This window comes from Ranitomeya imitator, chromosome 7, assembly GCF_032444005.1.
Source record: "Ranitomeya imitator isolate aRanImi1 chromosome 7, aRanImi1.pri, whole genome shotgun sequence".
NCBI lineage: Eukaryota > Metazoa > Chordata > Amphibia > Anura > Dendrobatidae > Ranitomeya > Ranitomeya imitator.
This window is the reverse complement of record NC_091288.1, coordinates 80,398,683-80,425,999: the sequence shown is the minus strand read 5'-3', so window position 1 is coordinate 80,425,999 and position 27,317 is coordinate 80,398,683. Positions and strand designations below refer to the sequence as shown.

At 42.3% G+C, this 27,317-nt stretch overlaps 1 protein-coding gene across 3 annotated transcripts in view; it reads right to left on the bottom strand.

The window, feature by feature from the left end:
- Nucleotides 1-3,950: 3,950 nt before the first annotated feature.
- The window catches only part of MAP3K13 (mitogen-activated protein kinase kinase kinase 13), a 170,854-nt gene continuing 147,487 nt past the window's right edge, over nucleotides 3,951-27,317 (bottom strand). For all 3 annotated transcript variants that reach the window (XM_069733548.1, XM_069733549.1, XM_069733550.1), the window contains exons 7-13: nucleotides 22,639-22,747; nucleotides 16,331-16,440; nucleotides 15,054-15,170; nucleotides 14,136-14,273; nucleotides 13,285-14,053; nucleotides 10,016-10,384; nucleotides 3,951-9,239 (exon numbers count right to left, since the gene is read on the bottom strand). In XM_069733548.1, the coding sequence (XP_069589649.1) occupies nucleotides 9,138-9,239; nucleotides 10,016-10,384; nucleotides 13,285-14,053; nucleotides 14,136-14,273; nucleotides 15,054-15,170; nucleotides 16,331-16,440; nucleotides 22,639-22,747 (1,714 nt within the window). In that variant the 3' untranslated portion in view covers nucleotides 3,951-9,137. The remainder of the gene's footprint in view (nucleotides 9,240-10,015; nucleotides 10,385-13,284; nucleotides 14,054-14,135; nucleotides 14,274-15,053; nucleotides 15,171-16,330; nucleotides 16,441-22,638; nucleotides 22,748-27,317) is intronic.

Sequence of the window (27,317 nt, the reverse complement as noted above, 5' to 3'; positions counted from 1 at the left end):
TCATCCCCAAACCAACGGACTCTGCGAGCATTTTAATGGAACATTAATGCAAATGCTCAAAATGCTGGTGGAGACTGAAGACAGAGACTGGGAGCGGTACCTCCCCCATCTGCTGTTTGCCTACTGAAAGGTATTCCACGCGTCTACAGGATTCTCCCCTTTTGAACTGGTTTATGGGAGGAGGGTCAGGGGGCCACTTTATTTGATTAAGGACTGTTGGGAGGACGATCCCAGAACTACTGGAGTCTGTGGTCGAATATGTATTGCGGCTCAGAGAGAGAATGCAAAAACTGAGCAACCTGGCCCATGAGATTGTGTCCCAGGCCCAAATCAACCAGAATGTATGGTACAACCGTAATGCCAGACTGAGGGCCTACGAGGAGGGGCAGAAGGTTTGAGCGTTGGTCCCTATGTTGCAGAATAAATTGCAGGCCGCATGGGAGGGACCATACACTACATAAGTGGCTAAATGATGTTAATTATGTGGTGACACTAAATGAGCATGCAAAGCATCAGAAAGTATTTCATGTGAATATGCTGAAGGCTCATCATAACAGGGAGACCTGTGTCTTACCTGCCTGTAGCCTGCCTGAAGAGGGGGAGGCTGATCTGTTACTAGATGTGGGGGCTGGGACTCAGTACATGGAGTCCCTGGAGTCAGCAGAGTTTAACCCTGAGCTATCCTACAGTCAGTGGTCTGAGCTGATGGGGCGCTCAGTGAGTTCACCAAAGTCTTCACAGGGGAGCCTGGGAGGACGCAGGTAGCAGCTCACCATGTGGACACTGGTACAAATGCCCCAGTACGGCAGTCTGCATACAGTGTGTTAGCAGAGGTGAAGGCACACATGAGGGAACAGATAGAGGAGATGCTGAACCTCAAGGTGATACAAGAATCCCAGAGTGCCTGGGCTTCGCCTGTGGTTCTTGTCCCAAAAAAGGACCGTACTACCCGGTTCTGTGTGGACTACAGGAAATTAAATATACTGACTACATGTGAGGTCTGCCCCATGGCGAGGGTAGATGAGCTGTTAGAGCAGTTAGCTAAAGCATCGTACCTCACCATAATGGACCTAAGTAGGGGATATTGGCAGGTACCCCTGCCCAGAGAAGTGGCTTCTGCCACCATTGAAAAGGAATGTTTGGCAATTGTGTGGGCTCTGCAGAAGCTGCAACCATACCTCTATGGGCGCAACTTCACCGTGATCACGTGACCTGCATACGCAGCATCAATAGTAAAAACTTGGTCACACAGGGTTAATAGCGGCGGTAACGGAGAGAGTTACCCGCGGCATAACGCTGTCCGTTACAGCTGGCATTAACCCTGTGTGAGTGGTGACTGGAGGGGAGTATGGAGCGGGTGCTGACTGTGGGGAGTATGGAGCAGGCGCCGGGCACTGACTTCAGGGGAGTAGGGAGGGACTAGTCGGACTGTGGCCGTCGCTGATTGGTCGCGGCAGCCATGACAGGCAGCTGGCGAGACCAATCAGCGACTTTCATTTCCATGACAGACAGAGGCCGCTACGAATGAATATCCGAGCCAGACAGAAGGACAGACGGAAGTGACCCTTAGACAATTATATAGTATATATCGGGCACACTATTTATGTTTCTTATATATAGGAGGATGGTACAGTCCCTTAGAGGGTATTTCACTATCCAGCCTACACATTTGATTACTTGTATTGTCATATCTAGTCTATGGTTAGTAATTTTTTTAAGTTTGCTATACACATTCCACTTACTATATGGACTAGTTTTATCCTTTTGTCTATCATAATGCCTTTTGTATAATTATTTTCTCCATTTGTCATACTTATCTGTTCTGCAGATGTCATCTGGTCTTTCTACACAGTGTATGTTTTGCAAACTTGTGCATATGTATTTGCACTCTCTGCACTTGGTCATGTTATGTAAATCGCTCAGATGCATTCTGTGATGTCACTTTATATGATCCTCAATAAATTAACTTTTTTTTAGGCTCGTCTGTTATTTTATGTTTCTCTGCATCTCTTTGGTCACCTATGTACTATTTTTTCTTCACTCACTTTGTGCCTTTTTTTCACACTTTCACCAATCCCCCCCTTTCCTTCTTTCACCTTGTTGTTCATATATGCTTTCACACTTATATATTTTCTTTTTCATTCTAAACATTTTTTCTTTTTAATTTTTTTTTCTTTTTCATATATATTTTTATTTTATATCTTTATTTTTACACATTGGCTTTTTCTATTTTATTTTTATTAGCCATTTTTTTCTACATTTTTTTCCTTATTTATTTTTTTTATATTTTTGCATTTTTCTCATGGTACTGTGCACTGTTGAGGTATATGCACAGGGCCATTTATATGGATACAGATAAATAAAATGGGAATGGTTGGTGATGGTGATATCAACTTCCTATTTGTGGCACATTAGTATATGGGAGGGGGAAAACTTTTCAAGATGGGTGGTGACCATGGCGACCATTTTGAAGTCAGTCATTTTGGATCCAACTTTATTTTTTCCAATGGGTCATGTTACACATCAAGCTTATTGAGAATTTCACAAGAAAAACAATTGTGTGCTTGGTTTTACCGTAACTTTATTCCTTCATTAGTTATTTACAAGTTTATGACCACTTATAAAATGTGTTCAAAGTGCTGCCCATTGTGTTGGATTGTCAATGCAACACTCTTCTCCCACTCTTAACACACTGATAGCAACACCGCAGAAGAAATGCTAGCACAGGCTTCCAGTATCTGTTTCAGATGCTGCACATCTCGTATCTTCATAGCATAGACAATTGCCTTCAGATGACCCCAAATATAAAAGTCTTAGGGGATCAGATCAGGAGACCTTGGTGGCCATTCAACTGGCCCACAATGACCAATCCACTTTCCAGGAAACTGTTCATGGCACGTTCCCTGAGTTTGTCCAGCAAGATGGTGCACCACCACATTATGGGTGTCAGGTCCGAGCATTCCTACATGAACAGTTTCCTGAGTTGGATGTTCGTAAGTTGTGAACTTCCTATATTTGCATGTAGCGGCAGTGTGTGCCACCAGAATAAGTGCTACTGGTGGGTCCCTGGTACCTCAATCCGACAGCGGTTACGAACTTTTATGCAACTTTTGTGACAAATTTCTCAACTTTTTGGCATCAGGTTTCTTGCCAAGAGGGGATGATAAATTAGCCCCATAATGCTGTGGTACAGACAAGAACAATTTACTGTTTACAATCTAATCAAGGTTAAAGTAAACCTGTCAAGTCATTTGTAGCATCTAACGTTTCCCCCAGTATGTTGTTAGTGATGCAATGTGCATCACTAACTTGTTTTTTCCCTTAAAATCTCCACTGTAATCCTTTTTAAAAAGCACTTTATATAGTTATATGTTGCCTGCTCATTTAGTCATAGGCGTGGGCTTTATTGCGTTCAGTCAGTGTTGTCCCCGCCTATGCAATGTGAATAAAGTCCGGTGATTTTCACCTACTTCACTGTATATTCCACGCTTGCGCAGTTTATTGTGTTGCTGCTCTTGCGCATTGTGTATTGGGGGAGCCGCGCTTGTGCAATATGCAACTGGGGAGCCGCACTTGCGTATATCGCGAGTCGCGCATGCAGCGTAACGAGCGACTCCGCGCTTGCGCACTGAAGATGTTTGTAGTTCCCAGCTTCACTGACTGTGATGCGCAGTACTAAAAGAGGGAGCTTAGTCTCAACGAGCGCCCCCTGGGACTGTTATAGCTAAAGACTCAGGGTATCAGGATCATAGCATTACACGTGAACCCGAATTACCCTACCCCTAAGAAAACGCAGGCAATTCTAACTTCTCCCCATGCCCCTTGTAGTATGTGTCCCTGGGAACAAAGTGTAGACTGTAACTCTGAGAATTGAACCGGTACAGACCGATCTGGATATTGATAGTAATGTTTGAATAAGTAGCTTGACAATAAAGAGGCAGACGACTTGGTAAGGTACACTGGCTTTTTATTCCATGCATTTGTTTGCTTTTGATATTCATTCTGATTTCCCGTCCCCATACAAACAACAAGAAGAAAAGCTCAGGCTGGTCCAAAGACGAATGTACAAACTGGACAGAAGAAGGACAAGGTGATCCGGAAAGAAAAAGGCAAGAAAAGAAGGTTATGTGACAAATAATGACAATGTCTTTACACAGAGAACGCTGTCATCGGTAGTAGAGTAATGTGCTGCTTGTAGCTCATGGTAAAGACCTAGCGGACATATACAGGGATCTTTTAGGACAGCAGTATATAATGTCATATTACAAAAAGCCTGCAGTAAAGGGGAGATCTGGTGTCTACATCATCCATGCCCCAATTCTTTGTACTGCCTAATCCGTGCAGCGCTCCGCTTCCCCATGGATGTACCCACACAGCGAAAACATGATGTAAAACTAGAGAATTAGACACATGAGCTCTGGGTAATAATACACGACTAGTGATGCTACACTGAACTATGGCTAATTAGCAAGAAAGTGTAGGAATGTTATTTTATGGAGATGTATAGGGAAGGACATACAGCAATGGGAATCATATGCAGCGTATTCGTACAACTCCTTCAGCCACAACTTTGCAGATATTATGCTTAGTGTGCTGCCACCTGCAGGCTACAGATTGTGTTGTACTGCCTAAAAGTATATCTTACTCTAGGGAGGCTAAACTCATAGGACTGCCAATCAAATTTCCCAATATATCTACCAATATGCAGGGGAGACTTTTAGGCACAGGTTTGGCTGCAATATATCATGCTACACCCCTTCGGTATTGAAAAATTGGATAAAACTACATTATTCAATAATTTATACGGTTGCATGCATTTGCCTATAAGTTCAACAGGACAGTTTCCAAAACCCCAACCAGATGTAAGCACAGAGCAGAGTGAATTTAACCTAAGGCATATTCATATAAATCAGACCTATGAATTAATTCACAATTTTGGACACTTATTAATTTTCGGTAGGTGCACGTCCATCACATTAGCCTTTTTTAGCGATTCCCTAAAATTGGCGGCCAGGGCTTACAAGCAGCGAATTCCTGGTGTGGTTGGTGTGTAAGTGCATATAGATTCCCCTGCCACAATGTACTAATAGAGCCGCGGAAAAATACCTAATAAAATCCGATATGAGCTGTTCTTAGCAGCAGTTATCAGTTCTTGTGTGAATAAAAATGAGTCCCAAGAAGAGGACTGTACCCACCAATAGGTTGCATGACCGGGTGATGTGCTAGATAGATGCCCCTTTAAATATTAAAAGCTATTTTTCCCTTTAGGAAGATAATATAGTCATCTGATCATCTATAACGTCAGAATAGATATACATTAGCTGCATATGAAAATCCACGGCTGTATCTCCAAACCTTTATGGCAACTGAGAAATAGTTGGTTTCTGATCTTAGGGCCCATTCCTGGAATTAGAAATCCAATGATCGCTCTGAACTCAAATCAGTAAACATTTCGATTGATCTCAAAACCCATTTGTTCCCTTACGACACAAAAGAATTATTGTGCTGCCAATGATACACACACACAGAGAGACATTCCGATCCACAGAAAACAAATCATTACAGAAAAAATAATAATAATTAAATGTTGTATAACTTAAAATCTTAATGTAGTCCGGCTACATGAGAAAATTAAATAATTTAACTTCATAAAATACTGTTTCCCATAACAATAAAACATTTCCCTTCATTCGTCCTAAGGTGCTACACAAAACTTAACACTCGCAGTTGTCCGCCACAATCTAACATTGCTGGAGTCTCTGGCAGACATAATGTTAATTATACATTTAACCCAATTGCTGCAGAAAAAATCAACACTGATATTTTCAATTAAAGCATCAAAATACATGACTAATTCTGTCCAATTTTAAGTCAGTGCAAACTTAGACTAGACGGTCTGAAAATGCACCAACTTTATGACAGTGGCTCATGCTGGATGCTAAATTTGGTGCATAGTTATACACTTCCACCACCTATTAGTTGGCTTTTTTTTGCCACTTGTTGTCTGAGTCTGCTCACACTGCGTTTTTCCGGCAGTCAATAAAAGTCTGGTTTTCAAACAGATGACTCTTCAGGAATATCTCACTTTCTATTAAAGGTTTGTAAACCTTAAGTGCTCTTTTTCTTAGATGACCTGCTCAAAAAATCGGCACAAGAAGACAGTGTGAACATGCCCGAAATTTGAATGCATGTTGTCACACTTTAAGCCTCTCCCGTCTAGGTCTCCTTGTCAATTGAGGTTAAAAAAAATCCTAAAATGTATAATAAATAGTAATAATAATAGAAAATAATAATAAAACATAATGCAAGATTATGTGACAAAATGGACTAAATTTTGCTGCAGATTTTGCCAAGGTCTAGGCGCAATCATATTAGTAAATTTGCCCCACTGACTCTTGTTAATCAAAGCTAGTGCAGAAAGTGGATGCCCATAGGATCTAGATTGCTTCTTATATATTCCAAACTGCACTAAGAAAATGACAGCAGGAAAAGGATTAGTTGAAATGGGCTACGCTTCACTTTCGCTTGCACTAGTTTTTATTATATATGGACAGATGGACCAAGTTAGAGTGTTAATCCACAGACACCAGTGGCCATGCCAAAATGTCTGCACCAAACACCCAGATTCATTGTACCCAAGTTAATATGGCTATACTCTCATTAGTGGCCACATACTTTACATTACTTTATACTTAGGAGAGTTAAAAAAAATAATATAGCACCAAGATCATAGAAAGAAGTCTCATTCCCCCATAGTGAAAGCTGCCATTTCTCTGTATGTGGGGATTAATTTACCAGTACCTAGGTATAGCACTGCTTCTGTAAGGTGAGTAATACTGGACTCACGCTGGCTGGCAACCAAATCATAATTTAGGGTGCCAAACAAATTTCTTACAAGTAATCTGTACCTAATTCTTAGATTTATTCAGCCATGATTCAGTGTTTCTTTTATTAAATGTTGGTTCTTATATTTATGCAGCAGCAAAGGGGTTAAATTTGCACATATGTGTAAACAAAATAAAAATAATAAAGCTTCCAGATTCATTTATATGAATTGTCACTTCCTCCGGGAAGAACCCAGTTGTGCTCTATCCTAAAGAGACCCAAGAACTTATACTCAGTGCAAAACGCCAATAGGCTAAATCATATCCAGTCTAACAAGTCAGTAGAGATATACGGGTGTACTATGTTATAATCCACGTATATATTTCAGTAGGGATGATGCTTTCTTGATCAATAGACTTCATTCAGATGAATAATTCAGTCACCTAATGGCCCCTGTACATTGTGTTTAGGTGGTTGGGTTCACTTTTGAATTCCAGGTTCTGTGAATCTGAATCCTGAGGTTTTCAGGGAAATAAATTACTTGCCATAGAAATAACATTATGGCTTAATTCACACAAACAAAAAAAACCACAAACATAAAAAGTAACAAAAACATTAAAAAAAAGCAAAAAAGACTTCAATACAGTAAATGGAAGAATGGTCCGACAACCCATCCCTTTTCTGATTGGCTAATTAACTTTGGAGTTTTGTCACCCTAAAAACAAAAGACCCTTCTGACAAATAAAAAGTGTGACATGTTCAGCAGGTTAGCAGCCTATGCATGGATCTTCTGAAAGCTTTAGACGTCTTATTTTTAACATTAGCCAATAAGGAGCTCTGTTCCTTTGCCTGTAATGTAAGTGCAGTTTGTTAGTTACTGTAGTCGGATCATATTTTGGGAAAAATATAGCCTGTGAAGAACAGGCTAAAAGAAGTCTATTTTCAAGCTGAGTAGGTTGCATACATCATTTTTGCTGGTTGAGCAAACTTTGAGAATCGCAATAATTTGGTTGGAAATATTCTCCGGCATACATGACCTCTTCTCTGGTAGCATGCAGGGCAGCTGGGAGTGCGACCATATGTACCACAGTGGAATTAGCTCTTTGATAACCCACTCCTATTCCTCTTCGGTCCTGTATATCCCATCATGTGCTTTTAGGTGGTTTGGAAAGGTGCATTGAAAAGGACACGTCTACTAGTATGGGGGATAGATGTATCTAAGAGAGAGGAAAGGTCACTACTATGAGACATGGGAGCAATGGCTGGGAACTCTCATGAGCGGGGTGGCAGGTGACCTCTGTACTCCCTGAATGTGATATGTATACAGGAGGATCAGAAAAAAAAATAGACATCATGGGAGATGTTTCCAAGTGCTGGTGTCTTCAAACAGCGTTTGTAAAAGCTTGAACCAAAACATTTACTCGCTAGAGATTGAGGATTTTTACACTTCTGTTCATCCAGGTTTCATTTTGAAGGGTGAAATGGTGTTACCAACAGAAAGTTTCTGGGAATTTATAGAGAACAAAGTTGACTTCTCAGCCATCAGTTCTGTGGAGAAACCACCCAGGGTGGTTTTGGCTTCGTTTTTTTTACCAGATAATGTAACAACAATTTCAGTCTCTTGCTGCTTTTATCCTCATACTTGTATCCTGCAACTCTTATTTTATGTGGAGTATCATGCAGCAATTCTAGCAGACATAAGCAAATCCTCTATGTCCATAGCATTCTTGTGTTTGTTCTCAAGCATGTTTAACCCTTCAGGGCATACTTTCAAGACTAACTCTTCGAAGAAGAAAAAAACAACAAACATTTGGTCCTTAAAAAATAAAACAGCAGCAGATCTTCAAGGCATTTACATGTCCATCAGAAATGAATGCTCTTCCCAGTGATCCATTAGGTTAGTGCTATTATACCTTTCTCTTTTAGGCCTATCATACAGTAAAAAGGGTCCAAACACGCACAAAAATAAAATAAATATGGAATTTTACAGTACCTTAGTTTGTTAAAATATTTATCCCTGCCATACATAGAGAGACTTGTTTCCATTGTGAAGCTTGTTCATTTCGAGGAGGGGTCTCCCACAAGTCTTTGGACCCTCATTATTGCAGACATCGGTTAACTCTATTCTTAGAATTGGACAGGAGAACCAACAACATATTGCTTTGCAATAATTTGTTGCTTCTCACTTAAGTCTTTTGAAATAACCTTTCCATTATTAAGGGAATGAAAAGTGGCCTTTACATTTCTGGTGTAGAGAAGTTCACAATTGGCATATGTAGGGGCTATGAAATACTGTTCTTGGCAGATTGAATTCACCAGGTGGAAGTGTTGCCAGGGTTGTTGGTTCGTACAGTTGCATCAGAACATTCTGCTTCTGAGGAATCACAGTCCGATTCAGCGAAATTCCCTGGGTTCTGCAAACAGTAGATTACAACATGAATTTAAGACTATGGTAATAAAAATTTACAATTTTAAACCTCATTCATGTCTGATTTTTCCATGTGCGAGAAATCAGAGTTTGATCAGTATTTTATCAGAATGTGGTTTCAGTGCCGTCCAATTTTCTAGTGCGTGGAGAAGCAGAAAAATTTTTTTTTCCACCGCCTACATTCTCATAGTCTGTGAAAATTGGACCACACTCAGATGCCCCATTGACTTGGATTGCCATCCAGCGGGGACATCACATGATGGGAGCAGCCAATCATCAGGCACAAGATCCGTCACTAATACGGAATGAGAACGTTGCAGCCGCTCAGCGCCTGCTGATTGGCTGCTGCACTTATGTGATGCCTGTGCTAGCTGTTAACAACAGCAATATCGTGAGGAACACAACTGCTATAATGAGGGAGCGGCACTCCTTAGGGAGGTGAGTACAGCTTATTTAATTACTATATTTTATTACAGCCACTAAGCCAAACAAGCTTTACGTAAAATCTAGTGGAAAACTTCTTTAAGAGGGATTGCCTTAGGTATAGCTCCAGTAGGGATACCGTCCTGGTGCTGGTTTATCCACATCCTGTACTAATTCCCATATTACTTGTATGAGAAGATACATTTTGGTAATTTTTTCTTTTCAACATATAAAGAGGAGTTTCTATAGTTTGGAGTCCTAGTCCCCATGTTCCTCGTAGCTGCCACAATAGCTTCTCTATGGTAGACATACTTTAGTAAATGACAACCTCCCCATTACCTCGTAGCTGTGGTCCTCTGCACAGAGCTTGCCCAAGGACATTTGAGTCTTGACCCTTCTCACTGCACACTCTTTGTCAGACAACCCATCTGATTGTGTGGAGATTTCAATCGGAATATCTGGTGTTTGAGATAGCAGATCTTCCAACTTGTCACATAGTGGATCCTTGCGGTTGCAGGCTAGGTCATCTGGGCTGTTAGAATGATCACTAGTGTTTCCCTCTTCTCCATCAGATACTGAGAAGTTTTCTGAGCTGAAGGTGGAATAAGACTGGCAGCTGCTCATTCCCCGGGGAGGACGATGTCTTCTTGGGAACTCAACTTCACTGTCAACTTCACCCTCTTCCTCTTCAGAAGATTCGTCACCGGTCTGTAGAGTAGGAACAAAAATTTACTAGAGAAGACTTTTTCACAACAGTAATCTACAAAATGTTCACATTAAATTTGCAATGCATAAAGTTGTTTTAGTTTTCAATTTGTTGGCCTAAGGATAGATGGACAGACTACTAAGACCTGTAAGAAGGTTTAGTATAGCCCTGGAAAACTGAGGTGATGTGTAAAGCTCCTGCTGATAGACATTTTTATATTATGTGGAAGCTCATTAAATATCACTGCTGTTCTTAGAGGCAATTGTGTAAAATATAGGAATGTACTATTGGCATAACTGCATACGATAACTGGCACCACACTACATTTATCATACCTTTGATATTTTTTTTTTCACGTTCGTTTTGAGATCCATCTGGATATTGCACAGAGGAACGGCAACATTATGAGTTACTTTATACTAACAGACTGTTTTGAAAGTTTAACAGCTCCCATGTGCCAGCATATCACAAGAAACTTTGTATAAGTGATATGGCGCTTACTAATGCTTTTCATTACGCTAATATGTTTTCACTTTTGCATTAAAGACTTGTGAGCAGAAATAAATACTTCCTGTGAATTGTTTGTGCTGTGTTACCCTCTGATTTTCCTCATCTATGGAAGAGTTATAAATTCTGCTGATCGGTAGATATATTTTTATAAAAATTTATAGATGACACTTTTAATCCATATGTATTAGCACCTAATTTTGCCATGAAAAACTGGGAAAACATGTTGACTCGAGTATAAGCTGAGTATGCATTGTCCCCTCATGTCTATTCTGGTATGCATGGTTCCCCATCCCTGTCCTTGCATGCATGGCTCCCCATCCCTGTATGCATGGCTCCTTATCCCCGTCCTTGTATGCATGGCTACCCATCCCTGTCCTTGTATGGATGGTTCCCCATCCCTGTATGCATGGCTCCCCATCCCTGTCCTTGTAAGCATGGCTCCTTATCCCCGTCCTTGTATGCATGGTTCCCCATCCCTGTCCTTGCATGCATGGCTCCCCATCCCTGTATGCATGGCTCATTATCCCCGTCCTTGTATGCATGGCTCCCCATCCCTGTCCTTGTATGCATGGTTCCCCATCCCTGTATGCATGGCTCCCCATCCCTGTCCTTGTAAGCATGGCTCCTTATCCCCGTCCTTGTATGCATGGTTCCCCATCCCTGTCCTTGCATGCATGGCTCCCCATCCCTGTATGCATGGCTCCTTATCCCCTATCCTTGTATGTATGGCTCCTTATCCCCTATCCTTGTATGCATGGCTCCTTATCCCCTATCCTTGTATGCATGGCTCCTTATCCCCTATCCTTGTATGTATGGCTCCTTATCCCCTATCCTTGTATGAATGGTTCCTTATCCCCTATCCTTGTGTGCATGGCTCCGTATCCCCTATCCTTGTATGAATGGTTGCTTATCCCCTATCCTTGTGTGCATGGCTCCGTATCCCCTATCCTTGTGTGCATGGCTCCGTATCCCCTATCCTTGTATGCATGGTTCCTATTTAAAAAAAAATCACATTCTACTCACCTTACCTGCACGCCCTCGCTGCATCTCATTCCGGTGTCAGCAGCTCTTCCGGCTGAGCAATCACGTGTCCCCACTCATTAAGGTAATGAATATTCACTATATGCCTATGGGAGTGGAGAGAGGTGAATATTCCTTACCTTAATGAGTGAGGACAAATGATCACTCGGCCGGAAGAGCTGCTGCTGAATGAGATGCAGTGAGGGCGCGCAGGGAAGTTAAGTAGGATGTGTGCTGGAAGCCGGCCGCTGCGGCTGTACCTTTGTGCACTATATGAGAAATGAATATTCACTGCCAGCGCAGTGAATATTCATTTCTCTTTAGCAGCAGGCACAGGCTTTAGCCGCAGCTGCCAGTTCCTGCCTCTGTGACCCGTTGCTCCGCCGCTCCTCCTCCCCCGCCGTCTTTCTGGGATAATGAATTGTGTATAAGCCAAGGGGGGCATTTTCAGCACAAACAAAATGTGCTGAAAAACTCGGCTTGTACACGAGTATATACGGTAGGTTTTTTTTTTGTAAAAGATTCTTGTAACTCATTTTTGGGCTAATCAGTGATTCATTGCTATTTTTGCATAGATGCTAATACAGCAATATATGTCAGTAACTGAGTAGAACAACCAAGTGGACTACATAATCTGTTTAAAGGAGTACTCTCATCTCCAAGATCCTATACCAATATGTAGTAGGTGTAATAATAATAATAATATTAGCAAATACCTGAAGTTAGAAATGTTGTACAGTTTTACTGATTTGCTTTGTCTCTTTCCTCATGTGCAGGCATTACAGGACCTTAGGTATCCATAGTTACGACCACTGATATAGTGACAGTTTGCTAGTTGCTAGTGGCCGTTACCATGGATAACTAAGGTCCTGCAATGCCTCAACATGACATGACAGACGTAGCGAATCAGAAAAACTATACTACATTTGTAATTGGAGATATTTGATAATATTATTAGTATTACATCTACTACATATTGGGATAAGTACTTGGAGATGGGGGTACCCCTTTAAAGACCAAAATATAGAGAACACAATGAATGGGATGTCATTATTCAATTCGGTCACAGCAGAGACCATTCAAAATACAAATTATTAGATTCATAAATTCATAATACATGTTTATATACAATATTTTTGGGTGATTTTTCCAGCATTTGCCCTAGAATCAAGCTCCTAAGATTAGATGTACAAAGATATATATCTGTCCCTCTCAGCAGCACTGCTGCAGACCCAATGCTTCACTGAGCACCCACAGCCTCAGAAAATCTAATTATAGGCTGCATGGCCATAAGCCAACACAAGATTTCCTCAGTCAACAAGCTTGCACTTGCTTCAGATACAGAGCCCCTACCCTAAGAAGCTGAAATTACCTTTCTGAGGGTCCGTATTCTTCGTGGAAGAGCCGGAGGTGTAGGAACAGCAAGGGAGCTCACACCTACTGCCGCCCTAATTGTAGGAAACTGGTCAACGCCACTCTGCTGCGGCTCAGATGCCTCCTGTAAATGATGGTGTTTTGGAGACTCTGGAGGGTTTCTCTCAGCGTTCATCAGCTCTATGTTATCACTTCTAGAATTTTCCCAAGTTTCCTGATCCGTATCTGGAGGAGGGGATGCCTCCGGACAACCAAGACAGGGCTTGTAAGGATCTTGTTGACTGTAGTCCCAATCTATTTCTGACTGCATGCGGCTGTCAGCTTCCAGCGTGCTGGACAGAAGGTCAGGGCTAGAGCCAGACATACACCGCTGAGCGTGGCAACTCAGAGGGCTTCTTAGAGCAGCTGCAGGGCCAAAGTAACGCAAATTGTTGGCACAGTTAGCAATATTCTGCCCATGCACATTGAGGGTTTGATGACGGGTCAACATAGGCTGAGAGGGTTCATGCCGAGGACTGGGTGGGGTAAATAAAGGAGAAGCAGGAGGCAAATGATTAGTAGCTTGAGATGATGAAAGAGAGTCCTGGTTTTTTATTGCACCTATAAAGTCAGCATGGCTACCCTTGCTGTTCCCTCGTCTATGACGTGGTTTGCTTCGGTAGCGATTCTTTCCTCCTGAGGATACCTTTGGACTTCCAGATATGGGAGAAGAACTAGGAACATTTGTCTCCACGCTAGTAATGCCATCTGATTTCAATAAGTCGGGCCTACAAAAACATATTTTGTATTAATGCTCGAAGATTATAATTTCTGAGCAATAGGTAATGATTGTCCTCAATAGGTACTGACCGCCTTATTTGACATGATGACTTGGAGGAAGCCCCTTTCTTTTTGATCAGTTTCTCCACAGCATTGGGATGGACTATCGGGCGAACAGGGTGACGCTTATATGTCCCAGGGTATTTTTTCTCTACAGCTTGTTCACGCCTAGAAAAGTTAGTGTCATTTTTATTGATATTAGAATATAATTTATGCAAAATTAAGTCAAATATATAGTATATATAATTTTTTGTGTGGGGTATCTTTAGTATAAATGCTTTGGCATTTGTACTCCTGATTTTGCTGACCCACAGCAATATATATATATATATATATATATATATATATATATATATATATATATATATATATATATATAATATTTGGAGGTTGTGGGACAGCACCATTTAATATTCACTTATAGTGAGTGCTAGTCTAGACCTCCAGACAAATGGCCACTTCATTACATACTAGGTTTGGGCTTAATAAAGTCCACCTTTTTTTCAATCTTGTATGTCTTGGAGTGCTGCCTTTTTTCTTACATATATATATGTAAATTATATATTAATATATTTTAATTTTTATATAAATAAACAGTATATTTATATATAAAAATATAGTGAAGCAGCGTCAAAGTCCTATAATGTGGGTGCAAAGTTTTTTTGGGCACAAATACTTTTGGTTCAATACAGTATATGTCATTAATAAGCAGCCTTAACTTTTTATTAGCCCATGTGGGTTTCTAAAAAGTCCTTTATTTTTCATATCTAATTCGAGTACTGCTTATTTTTCTCTATATGTGTCTATATATATATATATATATATATATATATATATATATATATATTTTTTTTTTTTTTTTTTTCTCTCAATATTTTGGAGAAAATTGAAAAATTAGCAGTACTTGTTGTGATACAGAACTTCCATAGTCTAACTTTTCTCTGGTACCTGATCAGTTCTTTCTCACGAACCTCCAGTTGTAACATGATTGCACTCAACTCCATGTACAGGTTATTGGCTCTCTCGAGCTTGCGTTCATAGTGCTCACGGATATCCAGCGCATGCCTGGTGGGGATTTACAATTTTAGCTCAAACACCAATAGGGAAAAAAGCAAATACCTTGACTTCAGAAAATGGACTAATACTATAGTTTCTCTATTGCTACTCAGAAAATAACAAGATAGATCAAGTCCTATCAATAAATCCTTTATTTCAAAGTTTCTATTAGCACAGAAAGAAGAAAAATCATCTCTAATCTACTATATAATTGTCTAAGGGTCACTTCCGTCTTTCTGTCTGTCCTTCTGTCTTTCTGTCACGGATATTCATTGGTCACAGCCTCTGTCTGTCATCGAATCCAAGTCGCTGATTGGTCGTGGCAAAACGCCCACGACCATTGCCACGACCAATCAGCGACGGGCGCAGTCTGGCGGCAACATGGCCGCTGCTTCCTCCCCGCAGTCAGTGCCCGCTCCGTACTCCCCTCCAGTCAGCCCTCACACAGGGTTAATGCCAGTGTTACTGCAGCGCTGTGTAACGCACCCCAGTTACGCAGCTATTAACCCTGTGTGACCAACTTTTTACTATTGATGATGCGTATGCAGCATCAATAGTAAAAAGATTTACTGTTACAAATAATAATAATAAAAAAAAAACGTTATTCTCACCGACGTGTCGTCCTGTCCTCGGCAGTGCAAGCGGCAGGCTCCTGTGCTAAGGATGCTATGCGAGAAGGACCTTCCATGACGTCACGGTCATGTGACCGCGACGTCATCACAGGTCCTATGCTCATACCAAACCTGGGACCGGAAGCTGCCGCATGCACCGCACACAGGCGTCAGGACTACAAGGGGCCTTCAGAAGGTGAGTATATGTTTATTTTTTAACCTGTTACATACGTGGCTGGGCAATATACTACATGACTGGGCAATATACTACGTGGCTGGGCAATATACTACGTGGCTGGGCAATATACTACGTGGCTGGGCAATATACTATATGGCTGGGCAATATACTACGTGGCTGGGCAATATACTACGTGGCTGGGCAATATACTACGTGGCTGGGCAATATACTATGTGGCTGGGCAATATACTACGTGGACATGCATATTCTAGAATACCCGATGCGTTAGAATCGGGCCACCATCTAGTATATTTATAAATTCCATATACTGTAAACCATACTATCATAAAAAAAACCATATACTCAAGTTCTTGACTTACCGCAGTTCTTCTCTACGCCTACGGATCAGCTCCTCATCCAGTCGATGGATACAGGTCCCCTCACTCTTGATTTTCTCAAAATGCTTCTTGACTTCTTCTCTCCATTCAGCCTTAAATGGATGAAGGAAAGTTGTGTCACATAGCTCAGCTCATCTTTTGGGCCCCTACTATATGTCATTTGTGCCATTGTTCAATGGGTGCCGTTTTACAGAAGTATTCTCCTCTACAACTTATGCTTACGGAAGAATAACTCTATAAGATGGTACTGTATGGAGGACAGGATATGCAGCGTAGAGTCTTATTTACTATGTTTTTTGCCACTAAATTAAAAAAAAAATGTTTTTGTCACTACATTTTTTTGCCATTCTAAAAAATAAAACTTAAGGCGTGTATAATATGTATGTTCAAAGACAGAGGTATTGACTATGGGTTCTAAAGGCAAAAAGAGGAGAAATCCGGTCAGTCTGAGGAACTGAAGTAATAAAGCAGTAGATTAGGACGTTGCAGAGAGCGGAAGCACTCTAGTTCTAGAAGGCTATTAAAGCTCTTTCAGAGGAGCTGACAATACAAGAGGAGCATAATATGCGCACAAATGCTGCAGCCACTTCAGCCGTCATCAGAGCAGAAAAATGGGCTATTTTTGTCTTGAGCTGAAAACCTCTGAGTCATGTGCGCATGGAGGAGGCTGCATCAGCTCCCACATTATCTGTAATGTTCAAGATGCGCACTGACTCACCTGGGGGCTGCAGGGGGCTTGTTTCTACACAAAAGATATGATTCCTATGCTCCCCCACCTCATTTGCATCATATGCATGCAATCCCCATCTCCAATAAAAAAAAACAAGTCAAACAATTGGATTCTAACTGCTATGAAACATTATACTAAATGATAATTTGACCTACAAAATTTTAAGGATTTTTTTTTCATTTGGAGGGGTTGTCCAAGAGGCTAAGGCCACATTCACAAGTTCAGTATTTGGTCAGTATTTTACCTCAGTAAGCCAAACCAGGAGTGAGAGATAAATACAGAAGTGGTGACGTGCTTTTATTATAATAATCTTTATTTTTATATAGCGCTAACATATTCCGCAGCGCTTTACAGTTTTGCACACATTATCATCACTGTCCCCATTGGGGCTCACAATCTAGAATCCCTATCAGTATGTCTTTGGAATGTGGGAGGAAACCGGAGTACCTGGAGGAAACCCACGCAAACACGGAGAGAACATACAAACTCTTTGCAGATGTTGTCCTGGGTGGGATTAGAACCCAGGACCCCAGCGCTGCAAGGCTGCTGTGCTAACCACTGCACCACCGTGCTTTTTCCTCTGATTGTTCCATTCCTGGTTTTGGCTTACAAATACTGAGGTAAAATAGTGATCAAATACTCAATATGTGCATGTAGCCTAAATGTACTGCTTTTTTCGTTTTACACCCAACAAACAGCACCACTCCTGCTCATAGTTTGTGTCTAGTGCTGCAGCTCAGCCCCATGTACTTGAGGGCGGCTAAGCTGCCAAAGCCATAATCTTATACAAATCATGACTGCGTTTAATGATTTTTCACAATGATACCTTTTGCACAGTGAAGTTATCCAACGTAGAGCAACTGCTGCCAATGATTGACTACAGTGTAGTAAAGGGTAAGACGTGCACTCTCGCTATAGGTGGTGCAGACTGAACATGGAGGGGTTCTCCAAATTATCGTCTTGGATAACAACAGTCGCACTCAAAACAGAAAGTCTTGAAATTTCTTTGTCAAAAAAACGTGGTTTTTTATTGTAGTAAGCGAACACCAATTTAAGAAATATCACCGCAGTATTTACAGAGTGTTTCAAAGTTTTCAGGGTAACGTTTCGACCCACCGGGTCTTTTTCAAACCCCACTTAAAGAAGAAATCATGAAGGGCACAGATCCCTGGAGGGTAGCAGGAGTCCCGTTAGGGGCTAGATTACGGCTGCAGCAGGTTTCACACACCACCACCGCAGAAACCTGCTGCAGCCGTAATCTAGCCCCTAACGGGACTCCTGCTACCCTCCAGGGATCTGTGCCCTTCATGATTTCTTCTTTAAGTGGGGTTTGAAAAAGACCCGGTGGGTCGAAACGTTACCCTGAAAACTTTGAAACACTCTGTAAATACTGCGGTGATATTTCTTAAATTGGTGTTCACTTACTACAATAAAAAACCACGTTTTTTTGGCAAAGAAATTTCAAGACTTTCTGTTTTGAGTGCGACTGTTGTTATCCAAGACGATTGACTGCAGTGGTTACTTGTCGGTATGACCATAGCAGGATGATCACTTCATCCAAACATTAACTGTAGCATTGGCTGAGATCAGCAGGGGACTTAGGTATCGATAGAAGATGATTAGTAAATTGCTTTACTTAAAGGGAACCTGTCACCCCGAAAATCGCGGGTGAGGTAATCCCACCGGCATCAGGGGCTTATCTGCAGCATTCTGTAATGCTGTAGATAAGCCCCCGATGTTACCTGAAAAAGGAGAAAAAGACGTTAGATTATACTCACCTAGGGGCGGTCCCGCTGCTGGTCAGGTCGGATGGGCGTCTCCGGTCCGCTGCGGCGCCTCCTATCTTCTTTCCATGACGTCCTCTTCTGATCTTCAGCCACGGCTCCGGCGCAGGCGTACTTTGCTCTGCCCTCTTGAGGGCAGAGGATAGTACTGCAGTGCGCAGGCGCCGGAAAGGTCAGAGGCCCGGCGCCTGCGCACTGCAGTACTTTGTCTGCCCTCAACAGGGCAGAGCAAAGTATGCCTGTGCCGGAGCCGTGGCTGAAGATCAGAAGAGGACGTCATGGAAAGAAGATAGGAGGCGCCGGAGCGGACCGGAGACGCCCATCCGACCTGACCAGCAGCGGGACCGCCCCTGGGTGAGTATAATCTAACGTCTTTTTCTCCTTTTTCAGGTAATATCGGGGGCTTATCTACAGCATTACAGAATGCTGCAGATAAGCCCCTGATGCCGGTGGGATTACCTCACCCGCGATTTTCGGGGTGACAGGTTCCCTTTAATTTTTTAGAACCTACAGCATGATTTTTTTAACGAGAGGCGGAAACTGGTTTAGACCTCCTTCACAAGTGCTAGTGTTTCCTGTACAAGAAAAACCAGTACTTGTGAGATCCATGGTCCATGTCCATATGTAGGTACAGTATGTGACATGTATCCATTTGATGTCCGTGTGTCACATTTGTGTGGCATCTGTGTGCCGTCTGTGCGCCTGTGTGACACATACCGGCACCTGGGAAAAGCAGTACAGTTCGTGCAGTGACAGTGGTGACGTCATGAAGGTTACCCCAGCTCATCGGACGGCTCACAGTGAACTGAGTGTGGGAACAGCTGGCAGTGACTGGCAGTAACCTCTATGACATTACTGCTCATCACTGAAGCTACACCCCAAGCTCAGCTCTGTGTCTCCTGGATGTCAGGGTGGGTGGTCGCATCATGCCACCGTTCATCAAGATATCCAGAAGTAGCACAGATGCATTACGGTGTGGGACAAATGGATGATCTTCTCATTGGACAAGTGAGGAATATGTTGTTTTTTATTATTATTATTTTCATTTTTCCAGTAATTCATGGGAAAAATAGAGTGTGGAAAGATTTATGTTAAATAAAGGATTTTATTATTGCTGTGTGTTTATTTCAAAACTTACTATGGGGTTAGTAATGAGGCCCCTTATAGACGCCTCTCCATTACTAACCCCTGGGCTTGATGTCAGCTGACAAACATAGCTGACATCAACCCCAACCCTATTACCCCACTTGCCACCACACCAAGGCAAGTGGGAAGAGCGAGACTAAGCACCAGATTTGGATCATCTTATGGATGCGCCATTTCTGGGGCGGCTGAGGGCTGATGTTTGTAGCCTGACATGGGGGGCAATATCCCTGACCCCTTCCAAGGCTATTAATATCAACCCACATCTGTCTGTTTAGCCTTTGCTGGTTATAATTTATAGAGAGAACCTGTGTAATGTTTTCTGTGGTCCCCCATAAATTAACTAGTAAAGGCTGTGTGAACAGCTGTGAGTTGTTATTAATAGCCAGGGAACTTTTTGGGACATTGTCCCTTTTCCCAGATTATTAACATCGGCCCCCAGCCATGGGCTTTCCCTCTGCTGGTTATCAAAATTGCGTGAGAGCCCACTCCATTTCTCTTTTATTAATTCTTTATTTTACACACGATGTACACAACGGGTGCTGAATAAAACTGCGATCATTGTTGCCTGGTCGTGCTGATCACAGGGAGACCAGGCGACAATGATCAGAGCTGTCTTCAGCAACTAACTATACTGCTTTTACCCAGGCGCCAGTACATGTCACGTTGATAACACATGGATGTGATCCATGTGTCATCAGTGTGCACGTGTGCGGCAGGCATTTTGTCTATGATGTATGTAAAAATGGACATGTCTTTGGGTTTTTCACACAGACGAACGGTCCGTGAGAAAAACCTGACGTGCGCACCACCATTGAATACAATGAGTGTGCATGTGTCAGTATTTGCAGTCCTTAAAAAGCGGACTGCATACAGACACAAAGACACAAAAAAATGGACTTGTGATAGGGGCCTTAATATGATTATCTATTAACAAATATAATAGATTGAAATAAAATGAGTTTTCTCGTTTCAAGAGCTCTTGAATAGTACAATGTTCTGGTCGCCTTGAAATGGTTTTCAAATGTTCATTTAGCTTGCAATGAAGAATTGCATGGATCTGAGCTGACCGCACAGATGTGACATGATGCTTTTTCACTAATAGTTTGGTGGTCTTGAGCTGGGAATTCCCTCTTTTCCATGCACTGCCTGGAATAGCTAAAGATTTTCTAAAGGAAATAAATCAAAAGTGAATATATTGCAAGAGCAAACTGCTTGACTCTGTCCATATGCAAATTGCCTCTTCAGAGAGGAAGAGGACTTGAACTCTATAGCGCCACCTGAGGAAGTAGTGATCCTACAAGTCACGATCAACCGTTTAACGAGTCTTGCAATATGACTTAGGATGAAAGCCAAATCAGAATCTCAATTTGCAGACACGGTGTTTCAAGCTATTGGCCCTCGTCAGTGCAAAGTGTGAGAGTTGATTTGGCTAGATGAGAGGCTCTGGACTGAGGTCTAAGGAGTTAAGGTACCGTTACACTAAACGATTTACCAACGATCACGACCAGCGATACGACCTGGCCGTGATCGTTGGTAAGTCGTTGTGTGGTCGTTGGGGAGCTGTCACACAGACAGCTCTCTCCAGCGACCAACGATCCGGGGAAAGACTTCGGCATCGTTGAAACTGTCTTCAACAATGCCGAAGTCCCCGGGTAACCAGGGTAAACATCGGGTTACTAATCGCAGGGCTGCGCTTAGTAACCCGATATTTACCCTGGTTACCAATGTAAAAGTAAAAAAAAAACACTACATACTTACATTCTGATGTCTGTCACGTCCCCCGGCGTCAGCTTTCCTGCACTGACTGTCAGCGCCACCGGCCGTAAAGCAGAGCGGTGACGTCACCGCTGTGCTCTGCTTTACGGCCGGCCGGCGCTGACACAGTGCAGGGAAGCTGACGCCGGGGGACGTGACAGACATCAGAATGTAAGTATGTAGTGTTTTTTTTTTACTTTTACAATGGTAACCAGGGTAAATAAAGGGGTTACTAAGCTCGGCCCTGCACTTAGTAACCAGATGTTTACCCTGGTTACAGTGTGTGACGCCGATCTAGCGATGACAGCGGGTGATCAGCGACCAAAAAAAGGTCCTGATCATTCCCCACGACCAACGATCTCCCCGCAGGGGCCTGATCGTTGGTCGCTGTCACACATAAAGATATCGTTAGCGGGATCGTTGCTACGTCACAAAAAAGCGTGACATTGCAACGATATCGTTAACGAAATCGTTATGTGTGAAGGTACCTTAAGGTTTCTCCTTGTGGAGAGTGACACACCAGCTCTGGCATGTCCAGAAATTTAAAGGGGTTTCCCCTTTCAGCATTCTGCACAACAGAATACTGTGTTTCAAAGTTTCTAACATCTTTATCATGGTGTGCCGAATGCTGAATGGGAAGAAACCCTTTAAGAACTTTTGTTTCCTTCCAAGCGCGAAAGATAGTGCTGTAACAAGATCCAGGCAATGTGCAACACTGCAATGATCCAGATCTCAATAACTCATTGTTATTGACCTACTTGCATTTAAAGAGGAAATGAAGAGAAAAATCTTGTTCTACCTTTATTCTTGTTCCATTGCAGTAACCAGTATAAAAAGCAATAAAAAGGATAAATATAGTAATATAGCATTCATACCTGTGATTTAAAATACGTCTCCTGTGGTGTCCCCAGGACGTCAGCTGAGGCTATGTCCAGGTGCATGAGGATCTGTCTGAAAGATGGACGGTTCCTGGGTTTGCTTTGCCTATGAAGTGCAATTGAAGACTGTTCATTTGAGAGTCTCGCTTTGGATGTGAAGTATATATCTGATATAACAATTGGAGTTTTTAATAATTTACATTATATTATTATTATACTGTGTCTCTTATGTAGCAGCTTTTGCAATCTCTATGTGAGCATAGCCTTACTGTGGCAGACCCGGACAGACAATGAATTAGAGGCTTGGCAAAAACAGCATTCCTATTACAAGTACTACAATATTAACAAAAAAACTGTATCTGGTCTTTTATACAGTATACAACATTTAATAATACTGACTTTTTTTCTGTAGAAAACAATAAATAAGTTGTCCAGGACTATTTTTTTTTTTTACTGTGGGCCTAAAACTAACAAGCAGTTAATGGCTAATGGAGGCAACTACCCAGCGCTAGCTCAGAGCTGTCACCGACCGCTCCTGCCGGCGATTCAGCTTCTCCGCGTCTACAGAACAGCTCTTACTCTTCACAGCTGCTCTGTCGGTGGGGTGTGACAGCCGACGCCATACTGATTTAAAGCCGGCTCCTCAGTTAGGCAGTGGGGAGCCGGCTGTCAATCAGTATGACATCTTCAGTCACGCCCCATCAACACAGCAGAGCGGAAGAGAATTTGCTGCTTTGTCGACCTCATGATGGCGGAAGCCGCAAAATTGTTCTTTGACCGCTTTGTGCCAGCAGGGATCGGCATCGGGCACAACAGGCTGGTAATTAGCAACTACCTTCTTTTAAGTTCTTAGGCCCAGAGTAAAAAAGTTAAATAGTCCTGCATAACTCATTTAAATGGTTACTGTTCTTTTATTTCTATAAGCATATACTGCCTGGACAGGGGAGAAGCAGCACAAAATCAGCACTGCGGATCTCAGCACTCATACAGACTTCTGCTAGAAAGTGATGGCTGTCATCTTGTGTGATGGCTGTCATCTTGTGTGATGGCAAATGCCTCTTTAACTTGCATATATTTATATATTTTTTATTTTTTAATTTAAGCAAAATGAAAATACAAAATATTTCATGTATACAGATTTGTTAGAATGTTCTGCCTATGAACATCATTCACAAATCAATATCCCAGACTGCATATCATTTCCAGTGATTACCATAGCCTGCATGAAATATTAATACATATATTTTGCACAAGATCCTAACGATGTAATTTATGTAAAAACAGTCGTATAATTAACATGTCTGTACGTAGAGGAAGCGATGATTAAAATTAGAATACTGAATAGATGAACTGGGGTAATTACTGTATAGACGATGTAGATAAATGTGTCACAGTACAGCATAATGGGCCTCAGATATGTATTCTGATTAATTCCAGGATTTATTTCACGAATAATACAAATATCACTGACATTATGGGAAAGATATTATAGCCAGAAAATGGCTGGAGAAAAAAAATGAGTAAAGAGTGACAGCGCTGGACCGATGACGGACTATCTATGACATTGCTCCAGTATTCCATGGCCGGTGCTCTATATACTTTCACAGACCAAGTGGCACCAAGGGAGCATCGCCATCAATACGGCTTCCAATGCAACCATGTACTAAACTACATTCTTGACATGCTTGTTCCAGGTGGATGCTTTCCTGAAACGGAAAGTACTACATTTAGCCCAACTTGGGTCTCTCCCTAAGGTGGCTAGCATATATGTATGCTTGTTCCATACATTTTCCTTTACCTCTACCATCCTAGGTGCACTGATTGGCAAGGCTTTTGATTACTTTCTGCCTTGCCCAATTTCCACAGTCCTCATTCCTCTTCTTGGTTCACTTTGCAAACTTTTTATTACCTGCACTCTTGCCTACCCCATTATTGCCTGGCTCAAATTACATGAGGCTGCATTGTTTGGCCATTTCACGAGGATGTTGTATGGAATCTGGTATATACTGTGTTAGGGCTGGCAGAACACACCAAATAATAAAAGGATAGAAATAAGGTGCATTTGCAGCCTCGGGTCCACCGTGCAGAGATGTTAACTGCTGCTCGGTAATGGTGGACACAAAATGGCGGTATCGCACTGGACACATGTGGGTTAAACGCCACCTAGTGTGTACCTGCGGCAAACTCTGTTACCTCACAGAGGTAATAGACGCTGGCTACTGTGGAGTGCCGACTGAATGCACAGTGGCGTACTGGGAAGGAAAAAAAAGTGATTTCCTGTTTGCAGATAGGGTATGTGCACACAGTCAGTAAACGGTGCGGGTTGAACGCTGCGTACATCTGCAGCGTCCAACCTGCAGCGTCCAGATGTTATAGCATAGTGGATGGGATTTCAAGAAATCCTATGTCCACTATGCGTTCAAAGATGCAGGCAGCAGACCTGCGTAACCAGACATGCGGCGCGTCCTTCCAGACTGCAGCATGTGTATTTACGATGTAGAGATGTTCAGTCTCCACAGCGTTAATTTCCCATTAACTATCATTAGATGCGGTAAAACCGCATCTAATTATTAGTCACATGCATAATAACTGCGGGAACGCAGCTTAATACGCATGTGTACTAATTTACGTATGTTGAATCTTGTGTCACATCCGGAAGTACGTGAGAGGCCGGGGTCACACTTGTGAATGTGATGCGAGAAACTCGCACTTGTCTCTCGCATCAACACCCGGCACTGCCACCAGCACTTGGACAGACGTGTGCGACTGCATAGAAATACATGCAGTCATACACTCCGGTCCCGAGTGTCGGGTGTTGATGCGAGAGACTCGTGTGAGTTTCTCACATCACACTTGACACCGGCCACACAGGAAATTCCTGAAAGCAGAGAGAGGAATATGTAATGTCCTTTCCTTTTTTACTAAATAATAAAAAAAAAATAGCGTGGACTCCATCGCAATTTTCCAAACCAGAGAGGGAAAGCAAGCCACTGGATGCCGATGTTTATAGCCTGGGAAGCGGGTAATACCCATGGAGCTTCCCAGGCTATTACTATCGGCCCACAGCTGTATACTTAGCCTTTACTGGCTATTAAAATAGGGGGACCCCCCAAAAATTAATAATCAGAAAAGGCTATGCAAATAGCTGCATGCTGATATTAATAGCCTAGGAAGGGGCCATGGATAGTCCAGACCCCCCCCCCTCCCCCCCCCCCCGGCTAAAAGCACCAGCTCTCAGCCACCCCAGAAATGGCAGATCTCTAAGATGCGCCAATTCCGGCACTTAGCCTCTCCCTACCCACTTGCCCTGTAGTGGTGGCAAGTGGGGTAATAGCTGTGGGGGTTGATGTCACCTTTGTATTGTAAGGTGACATTAAGCCCGACTTAGTAATGGAGAGGTGTCAATAAGACACCTCTCCTTTACTAATCCTATATCTGATACAGGTTAAATAAAGACACAGCCAGAATAAAGTCTTTTCATGAAATAAAACACCACAGTTTCCCTTATTTATTGTTCTATTAATTCCTGTGACGCCCTTGATTTCCTGTAATATAAAATAATAAACCAACACAAATACTTCCTGTCTAACGTAGTCCTTAATAACAAGTGTCCCATGACAAGTCCAGTTCTGCTACATCTGGATGCCTGACATCCAGATACAGCAGAGCATGTAGATGACCACCGGAGATCTCCGGCGGTCACCTGCACAGCAGTCTTCACGGTCAGCTGACCGTGAGAACCAGCCTAGTGACCAAAGATAACCCCGGCGGTCACATGCATTGCAGTTCTCTCTGTCAGCTTAGTCATTGCGAGAACTGCAGTGGACGCGAACTTACTTAAATGTCAAAGTAAGACATTATTTAGATTAGTACACATGCGTAGTATGCTGCGTTTCCGCAGTTATTATGCATGTGACTAATAATTATATGTGGTTTTACCGCATCTAATGATAGTGAATAGGAAATTTACACTGCGGGGACGGAGCGTCTCCACATCATAAATAGACATGCTGCGGTCTATAAAGACGCGCCGCATGTCCGGTTACGCAGGTCTACCGCCTGCATCTCTGAATGCATAGTGGAGATGGAATTTCATGAAATCCCATCCACTATGCTGTAACATCTGGACGCTGTGGGTTTGACACTGCGGCTGTACGCAGTGTCAAACCCGCAGCATTTACTGACTGTGGAAACATACCCTAAGAGTCAGCCATTCTCGAAAAGTGTCAGAAAGTTTTCTATGCCCATGCTGCTATTTGAATGAAGTCACAATAATGCAATTTTTGCTTTTAATTCATTTTGCTGGACTGAAAAACCTTTCTCATCACTTTGAACAAAGTTGCTTGGTACGTCACAAGCCTTATCCGGGCACAGTGGAGTGGATTGCAGGTAAAACGGCAAGATTAAGTGATTGTTCAGGGAAGCAATGGAAAAGCCGCAGAAGTACAGGGCCAGTATGGTTCTCAGTTGCAGCATAACCTTTGCATATGAACACAGCTTTGGTATTTCCATGTTAAATCAAATTAACGGCACTGCAAACTGCAAATGAGTTTTGGATAATATCACTTTTCTGTGGCAGAGTCTCCAATGTTTCCCCTCATTTCAATGAATGAAGATAACCTGGTCAAAAGCAACATTAAAATAAATATTTAAAATTTAGAATTTAGATATACAGT